A 15,325-nucleotide genomic window follows, 5' to 3' on the forward strand; every position below is an offset into this window, starting at 1 on the left:
TTAGATCTCTGGCCTCCAGTAACTTAAACCATTCTCTCTCTCTCTCTCTCTCTCTCTCTCTCTCTCTCTCTCTCTCAACTTGCATCTGTCTGTCTGTCTGTCTGTCTGTCTGTCTGTCTGTCTGTCTGTGTCTGAGTTTATGCCATGTGTGTACAAATGCCATTGGAGGCCAGAAGAAGGCATTGTATCCCCCTGGAACTGGATTATAGATAGTTGTGAGCTACCTGACATGGTGCTGGGAACCAGACATAGGTCTTCTGGAAGAGCAGTAAGTTCTTTTAACCTTCTTTCCAGCCCCCACATCTAATCTCTTTATTGCGTCTATCTCTGTCTGAAAGTAGATTACATATTGCTTTAATAATAAGTCTGTTGTCCACAAGCAGTATATTAGCTCCACAAGAAAAACACTTTCGCCAGAATTTATCTGGGTCATGACACAGATTAGGCACAATGCAGGATGCTCATCTATATCAGCTGAATGAACGTACAGGGATTATGAGGTCTTTATGTCAGAATTTGACATAATACTTGGCTTGGTATAAGGTTAGTTTAAAAGAAAATGCCAGAAGTTACTAAGCACCCAATAACATCAAGGTTCTATTTACACATGCCCTTTTCTAATTTATGTAGGAACTCCTCTAAGTCAGACTTTTGGCCTTATAGATCTTGTGTATAAGAAGTGATCAACAAGGGTGGTGAATGAGGAAAACCTCAACTTGTGCACTTGATCTTGGATACTCAAAGACCAATGAAACCATCCTTGTTCTAAAAAAAATTAAACCTTTTTATTAGTATATTTATTTTATATATAAAAGAAATACAAAAAAAGAGAAAGAAACACAAAGAAAATGCTTTTATGGCAAATCGGATTTGTCAGTGCCTTCAGCTTGTGCTCCAGGCTCTGGCCCACTTGGCGTTAGCAAAGTCCGCCGGTTGTAATGGCTCTTGATGATGCCCGAATTGCTGTTCTCGTTGAGAAGTTGCTTCTGCCTTTGCCTATTGAGAGACTGGACAAGGCCAAGGACAACTGCAGCCAGAGAATATTGCCCGGGAAGTCTCCTTGGGGGTAAGATGAATGGGTTGGGTTGGACTCGTCCCAGGAGAAAGTACGTTTTGATTTTCCCTTCTTGTTCACTGATGCCCTTCACATATATCTCCCCACGGTAGTCAAAGGCAAAGCCCTGGTCCTTCAGGATAAGGTAGGTCTCCTCAGGAACTTGGATCCGGCCACTTACTCCCGTGCTGTCCATTCGGCTTGCCAAGTTCACAGTTTTTCCCCAAATGTCATACTGTGGTTTCTTAGCTCCAATTACACCTGCTACCACTGAGCCGTGGCTGATGCCTACAAAGGAACCCACAAGAGCAAGAAATAAGGTAGAGGACGGGCAGTTAGGTGTGATTGGCATTGTGTGTAGTCTCTTGGGGGAGCAGCATAGTCCAGGTCACTACGTCAGTCACTTACAAGCCAAGTCATCTGGATCGGTTATTTAACTCATGTGGACCTCATTCTACCCATCTATGGACTGTGACTCTGAGTAAGACACCAGGGATTTCTCAACCTCAGCTCCCTAATGTGCAGGCTAGAAGCTACATGATCACTTCTGATACCTGTGACTTCTTAGACATCATAAGAGTCAAATGACACAATGTCTCTCAAGGTTTTTAAAGAGCTAATCACCATTGACATTCCTGTGCATTCTACTGTGTGTGTGTGTGCCTTATGTATAGTGTGTAGTGTCTAGAATGTATGTATACCTGTGTTGGGTATAATGTACAGGGTATAGTGTCTATGTGTTGAGTATAGTGGATAATGTGTAGTATATGGTATATATATATATATATATATATATATATATGAATATATAGTATAATGTATCCTGTGTAATATATAACTGCATACGTATAGTGTACTGTGTAGTATGTAGTATATATGTGTGCTTGTCAAGCGTAGTATGTAGTGTCTGCGTGCACATGTGTTTTGGTTTTGCTTTAGCCTCAAATGATCTTATTCAGAATCTATAATACTAATCTTTCCAGTTTCCTCAAGTCTCTGGTCAGAAGTTCTTTCCTAACTGATAAACTTAACAATGCAAGAAGGACCTCTGTTCTCCTTCTATTCCTACATACTGATAGATTTTGCTTTCATTACCTGATAATATTATATTACCTGCTTTTTAAATTGTTTTCTGTCTCCACAGTAGGAGTCAAGCCTATGTCTTCTTATCCATCCTGCCAGCATCACACATATAAGATGCCTAGTCACTGTTTATAGAACTATGAAATCCTTGCTTAAAGGAGACAGATATGCATAGTACACATCTAGAGGAAGTCTGTCATTGCTAGAAGAGCCATCAAGTTTTCCTGAAGGAGTAAGCTTTGAAATTATCACTAAAGCCACTTCCAAATAAAGTGCAGCAGTCTAATATATCCCACCAAAGGGTTAGTCCTGATCTCACCAATGTCTTTAGAATTTACTTAGGCTATTTCTCTCTTCAGGGCTAATACCCTCTTTTGATTCTTAGTTCAATGATTTCAATGATTTCAGAAAGAACACGAGGTTGACAGGAGATGTGGTATCAAGCCACATCCCAGCCATAGGCTCAAAACCATAACTATAAATCCTTATTTCAAAGAACAAAAGCATGTGCTATTCCTCTGATCTGAGGAATAGATATTGGTATTTCTTAACCCCCCTCTCTTTTCTTGCAAGCTGTTAAGGGAGAGCCTAATGAAGTAAAATGGCCTGTCAGCCACAGGACGTCTACAGCATAAAGACAATAGCAAAAGTTATTTAAAACCATTGCCCAGTAGCCAGGATGCCAATCATCTCAGAGTCAGGCTCCCTGAGTGGCTGCTGGCATCACTGTTTGGCAGTGAAATGTGATATTAGGCTAGTTGACTCCTCTCTTTTAGGACCAAGTTATTTTATCTATAAAATGCAAATGTGAGCTAGGGCAGAGGCTTTAGGGCTGGATGTCTGGAGGAGCCTGAAAGCCCAAAGCAGATGAAGGAGGAATGAACACATCGCACAAACACGGAGGATTTATTCAACTGCTGTAATTACCATGGAGCTACTTTGCACAAGGAGTTTCTGTCCTTGCAATGGAACGAGACTGCATAGCTGAGAAACTGCTACCTTCTGCCTGTATCTGGCTCAGTACAGTATGTGAAATCCTTAGAGGCAGGAACCTGCGATATTCTGAGGCATTATTGAGAAGAAGCAGAGAGCAATGCATTGACCACCAGCTTCCAGCAATAAGAAAAAGTCAGAATTATGTGATTCTTGGGCCATTGGCTGCCAGCCTAAGCATGCCTTTGCATAGGTGACAATGGAGCTAGGCAAACATGTTGGAGGAGAGGCCAGCCTAGTGTTTGCTTTGCACTTCTGCATAGGTCAGGATTCTCCTACCTTGCTGCCAGCATCTTGGATGAGGAAGTCCAGGAAGGCCTGAGTTGACTCTGTGCCTGTCCTTGTCAGGGTCACACAGAACTTCATGTATTTTGTAAGAAAAAAAGTTTTCCTGGACTGACGCCCATGAGCTGATAGAACAAAGACACTTGGCCCAGTGAGACCTCCACCTCTAGCTGCAACTCACCGATTCGGAGTTCAAAATTGTTGAACGAATGCTTGTTGATCTCTTGTATGCTTTCAGTCAGAGCAAGAGAGAAGTCAGCCAGGGCACACAAATGGCCCCATTTATCTTCACATTGCTGGGGAAAACATGAGAGAAGGGTGCATCCAACATTACACACATATGATGTCTTCAGCAGAGGTTTTATGGTTTGGTCCCCTACTGCACATTCCTTAAAGATGATAAGCATGCAAGTGAGCCCTCCACACTCAAGCCATTAGGTATACATCACAGGAGATTCAATTAATACTACAGGGTGTGGGTGATGACACATCTTCCTTTACATCTATATTTATAAAGGAAGTTTGCCACATTATGAGTCCCTGAGTATCCTCACAGGTGTGCATGATTTTATATAAATGCCCATCTGTACACATTCCTATCCTTGTGCATGTAGGTTTCCTGGTAACAAAAGATGTTTCTGCTTCCTCTAAAATGCTCACAGCATCTGAGTAAGGCATGCTCTGTATATGCTTATGAACCCTTGGAGGGAGGTACAGAGTAAGCCTCTTCGGTTTCAAAATCTGTAACGTGACGTGAAGCTTGGGGGCTGTGGCTACCTCTTCCCCATTGACTGAAATTGTCTGTGGCATAGAATTTGGGACCCTACAGAGGTTGGTAGTTCTGTTAAAGGCTAGGTGTTAGGTTATTTCTGGTCTTGCAGACCATATAATCTTTGTTGTAACTCTTCAGTGTTGTCATTTTGGTTTTAAATGAGCAAAAGATAAAATAGAACTAAATGGGAGTACTTGAGTACAATAAAACTTTATTTACAAACATGGGGCAGATGTGGCCTGGAACTACTTGTTTTCTAACTCCTGCTATTGAGGGTCACACTTGTACACCAACAAGTGGGTTTGATCTTACATAGCTATGCTTAGAGCATTTTCCTTTGGTTAAGTCCAGTGATGACTTAGTGAGGATTCCATCTACCCTAATCACTTTGACTCAAACTCATCTAACATCTGTTGAATATTTATAAGGGTACAGGATTTATATAGGGAACATGAAAGTTATCTCAGATAACTCACCCATTAGCCCTGAAAGGCAGATGTTCGTATCCCCATTAACACGGTCCAACGTTTTACAGAGCCACCAGCACCCTCCTCCCCCACCATCACCACCAGTCCTCCCAACTCTCCCTCTCCTCTTCAACCACCACCACCAGACCAACCCAGTTCTTTCCCCGCTGCCACCGCCACCACCACCATCACCACCACCACCACCACTGCCACCACTGCCACTACCATCACTAGCGCCCACCATGAAACAGTTTTCAAGGTTAAAATGAAAACAAGAGTAAGAAAATGGACTAGTATTGGGGGTTTTGGGGGACACCCACAGCTAAATCACAGTCAAGGTATTTTGTGGTACAGATTCTGTTTGAGATTCAGAATGAAGCCTGGGAGGGTTTTTTAATAGCAACTTATCCAGCAAACCTCTTTTTTTGTCAAGGGTGAATGTACATCCTGGAACCAGGATAGCCCAGTGTAGAGCTCCCTGTCGTGGGAAATATTTAAAAAGAACCTGCCAACTCTCCATGCTCCTGTTTCTCTCAAACCTGCCAACTCCCTTGCAGGGCTGGGCTGCACTCCTGCACTCCTGCTGCTGGCAACTCTCTCCAGCTAGCCCCTGCAGCATCTGGCTGAGCTGCTAGTTCACTCTCTGCCATCAGCGCTCCCACATTCCAGTAACCAAGTAAAGCAAAACTCTTGAACCTTATAATTAACCAGTCAGATTTATGTATCAATAAATTCTCAATTTACAAGAAGCCAATACAATAATTTCAGTACCAATTGATAATGATAAAAGCTTTATCCAAATTACTTTAACCTTATGATAACTACCTTATCATAACTACCCGTGACTGGTTAAAGCCACTTTGATTCACATCTGCCTCCATTCTTCTTCCCTCTTTTTTCTCCTGATATGCTGTCTCTGCAACTTTTAGTGCTGCCTCTCCTTTCCCTGTCCAATCACAGGCCTCTTGCTGCCTTAATGTAATTGGACAGGGACAATCCTGCAACAGCTCCCTCCCATTGTTTTTCAAGCCTTCCTTAGCATGTGGCAAGAGTCAGCCCAATGCACATTTGTGGCCAAGTCCAAGGACCTTCCTTACCTGTTTCTCTGGGGACAGTCCTGAGACAGCCATGTACGTACTACCAATGGTCTTAATCTTCTCAATGTCCTGAAACCGGTCCTCCCCGAGCAGCTGCAATGGACCCGGGTCATGAAGTTAGACCTTGTGTTTATACGGCTACTGTGTTGGGCTCTGAAAGTGTGTTCTCCCCCCCCCACACACTATGGAGAAAGATCTAACTTAAATGGTTGAGCATCCTTAATTTGTGTAGAATGTTTCAGATAGACAGAAGAAAGTTCTGGACACCATTGCACACTGTGGTGACTAAATTAAATAATGAAGTATTGTATACCTGAATGTCCATAAGAGGCTATACTTTAAGTGGTTTTTCCACAATGTGGGGTGATGAATATTTTGATTGACTTAACTAGACTATATTTTAGACACTTATCAAGGCATCAATTTATCCAGATAAAAATTGATTGTGAAAATTAAATAACCTATCACATGTTTATGTTTATAAAACATCCCAAGAGTTCTGATGCTTAGATTTACCTCATCAAAGTCAGCAATGATCTCATTCAGCAAGCGCAGACATTCCACCCCCTGGTTGTTCATTTCTGTCTGAGAGTAGAAGTCTGCGAATCCAGGGATGGAGGCGAACATCACCCCAACAGCATCATAGGATTGAGAATACAGCTCCTGGGGCAGAGAGGAGGCAGAAATGATCATCAGAGTTTTGCATGATGCTACCTGTGCATAAGGACCTGGCAGACATGCACAGGAATCCAGTGGCAGGACAGAAAATGAGATTTCAGGTATGGTACATCAGCAATGTATGACTTAGTACCCCCCCCCCCCAGGCTGCTATAGAGAATACATCAGGGTGGGTTGATGAAAACTGTAAATGTATTTCTCATGTTCTAGATGCTTGAAAGTATCCAACACTTACTTTCTAGTTGTGTCCACACATGCCAGAAGAAGCAAAGCAGCTCTCTTGGAACTCTTTAATAAGCACACTAATTCAATTGTTATGGTTTGAACACAAAAAAAATCTTCCAACAGCTTCATTGTTAAAGACGTGGTCTCTGGCTGGTGGATCTAGTCATTGCGAGGTACACTGGATCACAGGGGCTCATGAGTTAACTCTTCAAGGAGTGATAAGGTGGTATTATTGGGAGATAATAGGAGGTGGAAACTAGTTGGAGGAATAAGTTTCTAGACTATGTCCAGAAAAATACACCTTAGAAAATTTGGAGGGACACAGATAGTCCATTCCTTGCACCGTGAACACAGAATCATTAGGTGGTTTAGAATAATAAAAAGTATGCAATCTTTAACCTCAGCTAAGCCAGCACTTGTGAACGGTATGCCTTTGTCCTTGGCCAATTCTTCTGTTCTCCTCAAAGACTGGTGCAGAGTTTCACCATTCTCCTTCACTTAACCCACCACAATGCCCTTCTGCATAGAAGATCTTTCTCCTGCTGTACCAAGTAAGCTTTGGGTTGGAGGTAACTATCCCTGTTTTTAGTCCTTATGTGCGTACATCTTCATGTGTAATCATCTTCAACTCCATTTGTGTTTTACCTCTTACTGAAAAGTAGGATCTTGGCCCTTATAATTTCTTCAGCAACGTTACCCCTGTCTTAGTTAGGTTCCTATTGTTGTAATAGAATCACCATGACCAAACACACACACACACACACACACACACACTCTCTCTCTCTCTCTCTCTCTCTCTCTCTCTCTCTCTCTCTCTCTCACACACACACACACACACAAAACAAAAACAAACTAAAAAAATGCAAGTTGGGGAGGAAAGGGTTATTCAGTTTATACTTCCACGTTGCTGTTCGTCACCAAAGGAAGTCAGGACAAGAACATAAACAGGGCAGGATCGTGGAGGCAGATGAAGAAGCTATGGAGTAGTGCTGCTTAATGGCTTGCTTCCCTTGGCTTGCTCAACCTGCTTTCTTATAGAACCCAGGACTACCAGCACCACCCACTATGGGCTGGGCTCTCCCCCACTGATCACTAACTGAGAAAATGCCCTGCAGATGGATCGCATGGAGATTATTTTCTCAATGGAGGCTCCTTCCTTTCTGATGACTGTAGCTTGTGTCAGGTTGACACACAGAACCGGTCAGTATCACTCCCTTCCCTGCCAAAGCTCTCCTTTCTTAGGTCTTACTCACTTCCTCTTCATGCTGCTTCCTGCTCTTTGTCTTTTCTAAAAAAGAACAGGATACCCTGATCCAGTAGGCACATGTGTCTATCAACCCGGCCTTCATTCTGGCTTCCATCCTTCTTATGCTGTATTTCTCCTCTGTCTGTTTCTATTCACATCTCAAGCTCTAATGAAACAAATGGAGAAAAAGTCTTCTAAATTGGGAAAAATCAATGTACACATGGCAGCTCCCATCTCACTGGGCATCCACATAGCTCAGTATGTTGGCCACTTGGGACCTTGAATCTCTTGACTTTCTGTGAAATATCTTGTTTTCTCATGTTTGCACTCTTTAAGGATTTGCTTTAGAAAGCCTGCCTATTTTCAGCATTTTGTCTGTGACTCAGTGAATGTGTCACATTGGACATCCTCGCTGGACAGATCTCATTCATGTTCAACCTCTCCACCACTCATATGTAGCAGTTTCCAAGTCCATATTTCCAGATTAGTTCTGGGACTTGGCTTAACCTGGATTTTTCTGACACTCTTCAAACTATGATGGTACAGGCCTGGAGTGTTTTCTCTTTATCATGAAGCACTCATCTGTTCCTTCGTCCTCTAACTTGTTAGAAACACTAGAGTTGTGAAATCTACAAAGGGAGTGTTGGTTATCATTGACTCTTTCCTGGTCCTTGACGTTGGCCCTATTTTAGTGTTGCTGCTATTTTTTAAAAGCAATGCTCTTTCCAGTGTCTTGATTTACCACTAAGAAAGCTTCCTACTCATAGGCCTCCAGCCTTGTTCTACTCAAAGGCGTTCACCACATGCTGCCAACAGTGAGCGATCTTTTTAAAGAGATCTATATGATATTGGATATCATACATTCCTCCCGTCTTAAAGCTCTCTATGGCCCACAGTTGCCTTCAAGATAAAATTCTAACACTACATCACAGTATATCTTCATGGTCTTACTACCACCCACCCCTTTAACCTAAGTGTCTACAAGTCCCTGATTCTTTGGGCTCCTAAAACACTCAAGAATTTATATGTTTTGTTTTTGTATTGATGTTGAACTCAGAGCCTTGAAGGTTTGTGCTCTTCCACTGAGTTATACTGCTGGTCTGTTTTTCTGCTTCTGTGTCCCATTGTAGCTGCTATTACAGGTGCTATCCCTGCAATTTTCTCTCTACACAACTGTCATGGTTTCTGTGAGTTTTTTCTTTGGCCACAAGAGGTCACTCTGTCAATGTGACCAGCAGCTTTGAAGAGGCATGGGATTAATGTCCCCTAATCAGGGTTATCTGCAAACCACTGATGGGAAGTGATGTCTTGAATCCTCTTCCTTCACTCTTAGAGCCATTCAAAAATGGTTTGATTAGGCTCCCATTGCCCATTTAGGTAGCAGGTCTACCCAACAACGCGTCAAACACCAGTGCATTCTTTCTCTTCCTTCCATTCTGTATTTCCTAGAATCTCCTTCAGGGAAGTTGCTGCCTCTGAAGTTCTAGTTTTCCAAGGTTTGCTTCTGGAGGAATCCGAATAGTCTCTATGTTACCACATAAGTACATTTCTTTCTCCTACCTGTCCCTTGTTGGGAACTGACCCTTCAGCCTTGAGGTTAGCTCCTTAACCAGGCAAATTCATGTTTCCTCTTTTCACTAACCATGTGGAGAGGAGTTTTGCACAAACTTTCTAGGGTCTTGAGTAGGAGCAGGAGGCTGAGCTCAACGCCACATGAAGTTCTGTAATACATCCCTTGCTCCAGCATCATTGCTCTAACACCCAACTCTTTCTTTAAACATGAATCTTCTCTTGGCCAGATGCTACCTGGTGTATCCATGAGACAGTAATATCCATGAAGAGAAATGCATAAGCACAGGCTCTCAGGTGATGATAGGTGAGATACATAGGAGACCAAAATTGGATCCATTGTTTTTCCTCAGGAATTGGGAGAATGGTTCTGTTGACCCACTTACTGACTGTCACAGAACATAAAGACTGGTGAGTATCCATCTTCATGAGGGGCAGGAAGGGGAAGTCATACTATTGAGGTTGCCACATTGGAGGTGAAATCTTCTTCATCTTGGACACAAACAAGTCCTTGAGGTGATAACTACCAGTGACTCACATCTTAGTTGTTGTGTCCTTCTCACTATATGCTCCACAATTAGATGAGAGGGAAGATTTTATAGGGAATTTCCCCCAGGAGGTCAGGGCAATGAATGTGGAAAGAGAGGTGATGAGTCCTGCAGATGTGGTCACATGTCTTTATGCAGCATGGTCGGCTCTCTCTGACCTCTAACCTCTCAGCTGTGAAAGGGGTACTGGCTCTTGTGCTTTGCACCTCGTCTCACTGAAATGTCCTATTCCAGTTGGCTATTTATTCCACTGCTTTGCAGCTGGCTGTGGCTTTGTCACTGGTCTCAGTGACAAAGTGAACTCCCTTCATCTTTGCACTTTGGGAATTGGGTAGAAACAGCTTTGGACAAATTGCTGCCTGCTGTGGTTTAAATATGAACTGACCATAATGGGCTCCTGTCCTGGGGACTTGGCTATCAGCTACAGGGATTTGGGGAAATGTTTGGATGCTGAGAGCCCTGACCTCATTGATAGACTGATACTTTGATATATTTGTATTGAAGAAAGTAGGAAGTGGGTCACTGGGCATGTGTCCAGACATACACCTTATTCTCCGTTACCCACATCTTGCTTTTTCCTAGCTGCAGCGCAGGGAAGTAAACAGCTCTGCTCTACAATGTGCCTCTTCCATGATCCTCTCTGTCACCACAGGCCTGGAAATCATGGTGCCAATCAGCATGTACTGAAAACCTTGAATGCAAAACGAGCCTGTCCTCCATTAAGAGGCTTGCTTGCTAAGGCATTCCTCTACAGTAGTGAAAAACAAAACAAAACAAAAAAGTCCCAAACCAAAACCAAAATCCAATGCACTAAATCAAGAGGTCTTGTTGTCTATTCTTTCATTCCTACTGCTTTAGTTAGGGGCACAGACAACTCGAGGTGGCTTATTCAAAGTGAGACAATTCAAGTTAATACACAATGGGCTTAACTAAAAAGATAAAGGGAGAAATAGGAGACCCTAGTAATCCCCCTGGGAACAAAGCAGCAGAGCTCTCATGCCCCTTTAGATTAGGAGACATGAGAACAGCTCAGGAATTTTACACAGGAACAGTATGGCAGTTGCATTGAGGAGCTGTGGAGGAACACAGCCAGCATCACGTGATTCCCAGGCAATACATATCCTGGCTTCTCTGCTTCTCCTCACTGAGATACCCTAGTACCCTCTCCCCTATTGGCAGTCCCCAGTCTGAGTGCCAGAGCCCATGGGAAGTCATTGATGCTATGCACTCAGTTTGTCCCCAACCCTACCCTGGGCCAAGTAGAAAAGAGGATGAAGGAGCTTGGAGAATCATACGGAAGAGACTCATGTAGCCTACCCACCACCTTCAGAGAGGGCCACTTTATTTAACTCACTCCAATTAACTGCTTTCAGGGCTCCATCTGTTTCTCCCTATTCTGGAATGAAGAAAACTAAAAGCGTGCTGTAAACTGTCAAAGGATAGATGGATATAGAAAAGCTATAATCGTTTTATTGTCATCTTTCTGTGTGGGTTGGAAGCAGAGGTTTGGAGCCCGTAGGGAACTGTGAAGGCTCACACTTCCCCCTCCTCCATTCCACTTGAGGATGCAGGCGGAGAAACTGCTCTCCTCTCTCCTCGGGGGAACCGTGTTGTAGGGATCCCTTCTGTGCCCAGGCTGCTGGGAACTAAGCCCTGTGCTTCTTCTACCAAGTGAAGCCAGAGGAAGAAAGAATGTCTGTGTCCAGTGACCTTCTTTGTCATTCAAATGTCTGCTCAAATGTCTAGCACTTTCTCCAGTCCTGTTTAGTGGGGTTTGGTCCACCCCTCAGCTGAGTACCTAGAGTTTTGCACATCTCCTGTTTTCTTTCATTTCACGAAGAAATCAGTCTCTCTTGGCTCTTCCCCAGGTACCTTACTGTTTCTATGGCATGACTGAAAAGCAGCTTTGGGCTGTCCTCTGACATTCCTGGGTTTCTGCCTCTCCATTGGGTGGTCATGATTGACACACAGCCCCATTCTCTCTGCTCTAGCAACTGTCAATAAACTTGCAACAAAGTTTCACGAAAAACAGTCCCCAAACAGAATTTAAAAATCCATCTATTGAGAAGTGTGAGTAGCTTTGATCTGTATTGGAGAGGTGGCCCTCCAGGAACCCAGTGCTTCTGCTCTTTGATATTCAAATCCTGCCTCATCTTTTGCTGTGTTTTTTTTTTTTTTTTCCCCTTTAGTGGCTTGGATGGGATTACCTCGGTTTGTTATCTAAGGTCCCAAGGCAAGGTCACAAATTTAACATCATTGGGGGGTCTTAGAGGAAATATGAATGATAGGGCATGGTTGGGGTAATTAGAGACTCCATTCTCTTCTTAAAGGCATCATACCCACGAATAAAAACAAGCCATCAAATTAATAACCAGTGTTTTTCATCTCAACCAGCTGTTTAAAGCTTTTCTAAGAGCTAGCCTGATCTAACTAAGTCTCATTAGCCTCTGTCAAACTGACTGCAAACTTTGTAAGGAAAAGGTAGTCCCAATCCAGCCCTCTAAGACAGGGCACATTGTCTTTGTATCTCTTTTACAAGGGCCAGCAGGTCTTGTTTCAGTTGTTTCTTCAAGGGATCAGGGATCAGGTATGGGGATCAGTGGTGACGAAGGCTGTATGATTTGTATTCTTTAGCTCACCATCTTGTGAAAATGAAGCAGCCAGATTATTTCATTCTTGTGAGGCCTCTTCCTGAGGCTGAGTCCAAGGATGACCCCTGAGGGGGGTCTGTTCATGGCTTTAGGTCTGCCTGAAAGTCTTACAGAGCAAGATAAAGCTCTGTCACATACCAAGCGTCTGGCATTTGAAACAGCATTAAGTTTGCTCTTGAGAAACTTTTCCTCAGAGGTTAAAGGGTGTGCTCGATAGTTTCAATGGTTTCATTTCTCACAGCAGCACTGCCACTTCTACCTCCCATCAATGGAACTCATCTTCTCTCTGTCTCCATCATCTCCTAGGCCTCCCACCAGGGTCTTCCCTGAGCTGTTTTAGGATCTATGATTAGCTTTGTACCTCTATGTTCTAATCTATGCAGTTTATTGATTGTTACGTGTGGAATGTTCCCAAGCTCCTGTTTCACTTAAAAGTGTCCCAAAGCCTTATCATAGCCCCAAAGGCCTGACTGACAGGTTCCTGCCCAGGTTATTTAATAATATACTTTGATCTTTGCAGTGAGCGAATGGCGTTCTCACCAAATTTGTGTCCATTTGGAGCAGCAGATCTTATTTGGAAGTGATAGTTTTGTAGCTGTAACTAACTAAAGATGAGATCATCCTGGATTAGAGTACATCCTAGATCTGATGGTTGGTGTCCTTAGAGGAAAGAGGCTGATGTCATTACAAAGGAGGGTATGGAAGATGCAGGCACAGATCAGAATGGTGTTGCCACATTCAAAGGAAGATTTGGGGGCCACCAGGTCCTGGAAGGACCATAGAGAGGGCATGAGCCTCCTAGCACCTTGATTTGACAATTGTAGTTGAAATTCCCTAAGTGGACCATCAGCAAGTTATAATACAAAAGAACAGTTGATGAGCACCTACTACATGTGAGGCACTGTGCCAAGAATATATGGGCCTCCCTGTAGCTGGACTTTGACTACTTTGTGGGTTCTTCTTTCTTCTACCCTTCTCCCACCCTTTCAACTTCCTAACACTAAATAGGAGAACAAAAATAATAGAGGGGAAAGGAGGCAATGCTACTTCCTGCTAATTAGGAGCATTGAGTTCCTTGGGGTAAGTCTGATCTTTGCCAGTAGGATATCTAATTTCTTCTTCTTGTTTCTTCTTTGCATGCAAATACTTAATAAACCACAGCCAACCAACCAACAACCCACCACTAACAACCCCGCCTCTAGGGCCTAGCATTATATAACCTTTCAAAAGTTCCCTAAATTCCATGTGTCACAAAATTGCAGCAACTCTCCGCTGCTGGCAAAATCATGCTCCTGCTAGAGCATGAGGCAAATCATAGTCATCTGTTGTGGACAATCTGAAGCAGCCACATAATCCACACCTGGGATTAAAGTGAAATTGCTTTTCAAAAAATCCAAAATTCTCACTACACCTCCCCACATAAACACACCCACACTTACACACCTACTCCCATAACACATATGCATTTCATATGTATATTCACACAAATATGTGTATATATTTGTGTGAATATCTATTCATATATATATATATATGCATATACATCATGTATATATAAAAACTATTACTTTAAATTGTGGTGAATGAAACTTAATCATCTTCACCCTGTATTTATTAACTCAGTGTTATTAAGTATATTCACTTTGTAGTGTAAGTTTCATTGTGACCACAGAATATTCCTCAGCTTGCAAACCTGAGCAACAGTAACTCCACACTCCACTCTCCTTCAATCCCTGTCAACCATATTTCTGCCCTTTCTCTATGTATTGACATCTACATGTAACTTATGTAAATGTAATTATGCACAATATTAGTACTGGTGATTGACATATTTCACTTAGCATAAGGCAATACTGTATTGTGTTCCAGGACATCATTTCTTATAGATGAATAACATTTTCTGAGTCTGTGCATGAGGGTGTGTGTGTGTGTGTGTGTGTGTGTGTGTGTGTACATGTGTCTGAATGTATGATATCAATCCATGTATCTATACATGAATAACTGAGCTGTTTTCACCTTTTGTCTACTATAGTAAGGCATAAACATCTTGTCATTTGAGGCCACTTTTCAATTATGTAGATATACTTAGAATTGTTGGAGCTCTTTCTATTTCTCCAATGACATCATGATATACCATATGCTATAATACATATTTGTATATATTTAATATATGCATATACATATATAACACTTTAAAATTCAAAACCAATCTTTAATAAGAATTTTATATCCATCTAACAAATGAAGGACTGGATATTAGGGTAAACAGTGTGTAAATTTTATAGCATCAAATATGTTGGATTGACAGGCACCATGTGGTAGGCATGGTTGTTTTTCTTACACCTCCCTTGAGTGTAATAGAATTTTCCTAGAGCTCAGGATCAGTGTGAGCAGCTGTATACCATCCCGTTCTCCACTGACTAGTCTGACCTGACCTCACCTCATTGTCTCTGTCTTTCTCCAGGAAGTGGCGGGCCACGTGGCTGGGTAAGATATTGCGCAGCATGTTCTCGTTGTGTTCCCTCAGTTCCTTCATCTCGTTGATCTCCTCTTTGGCCTGTACGCGCCACAGGAAATCCAGGCGGGCTGTGTACTCCAGCTATAATTGACAGGAGCCAAAGAAAAGCAGCAGGTTCAGGTATGGATGTCTGGAAGGT

General features: G+C 42.6%; 1 protein-coding gene across 3 annotated transcripts in view; it reads right to left on the reverse strand.

The window, feature by feature from the left end:
- Nucleotides 1–760: 760 nt before the first annotated feature.
- Nucleotides 761–15,325, reverse strand: part of Adcy8 (adenylate cyclase 8) — a 219,163-nt gene continuing 204,598 nt past the window's right edge. For all 3 annotated transcript variants that reach the window (XM_021183269.2, XM_021183268.2, XM_021183267.2), the window contains 5 exons: nucleotides 15,109–15,267; nucleotides 6,268–6,414; nucleotides 5,752–5,844; nucleotides 3,597–3,711; nucleotides 761–1,342 (listed from right to left, as the gene is read on the reverse strand). In XM_021183269.2, the coding sequence (XP_021038928.1) occupies nucleotides 855–1,342; nucleotides 3,597–3,711; nucleotides 5,752–5,844; nucleotides 6,268–6,414; nucleotides 15,109–15,267 (1,002 nt within the window). In that variant the 3' untranslated portion in view covers nucleotides 761–854. The remainder of the gene's footprint in view (nucleotides 1,343–3,596; nucleotides 3,712–5,751; nucleotides 5,845–6,267; nucleotides 6,415–15,108; nucleotides 15,268–15,325) is intronic.

The sequence above is a fragment of the Mus caroli genome, chromosome 15, assembly GCF_900094665.2.
Source record: "Mus caroli chromosome 15, CAROLI_EIJ_v1.1, whole genome shotgun sequence".
Classification (NCBI taxonomy): domain Eukaryota; kingdom Metazoa; phylum Chordata; class Mammalia; order Rodentia; family Muridae; genus Mus; species Mus caroli.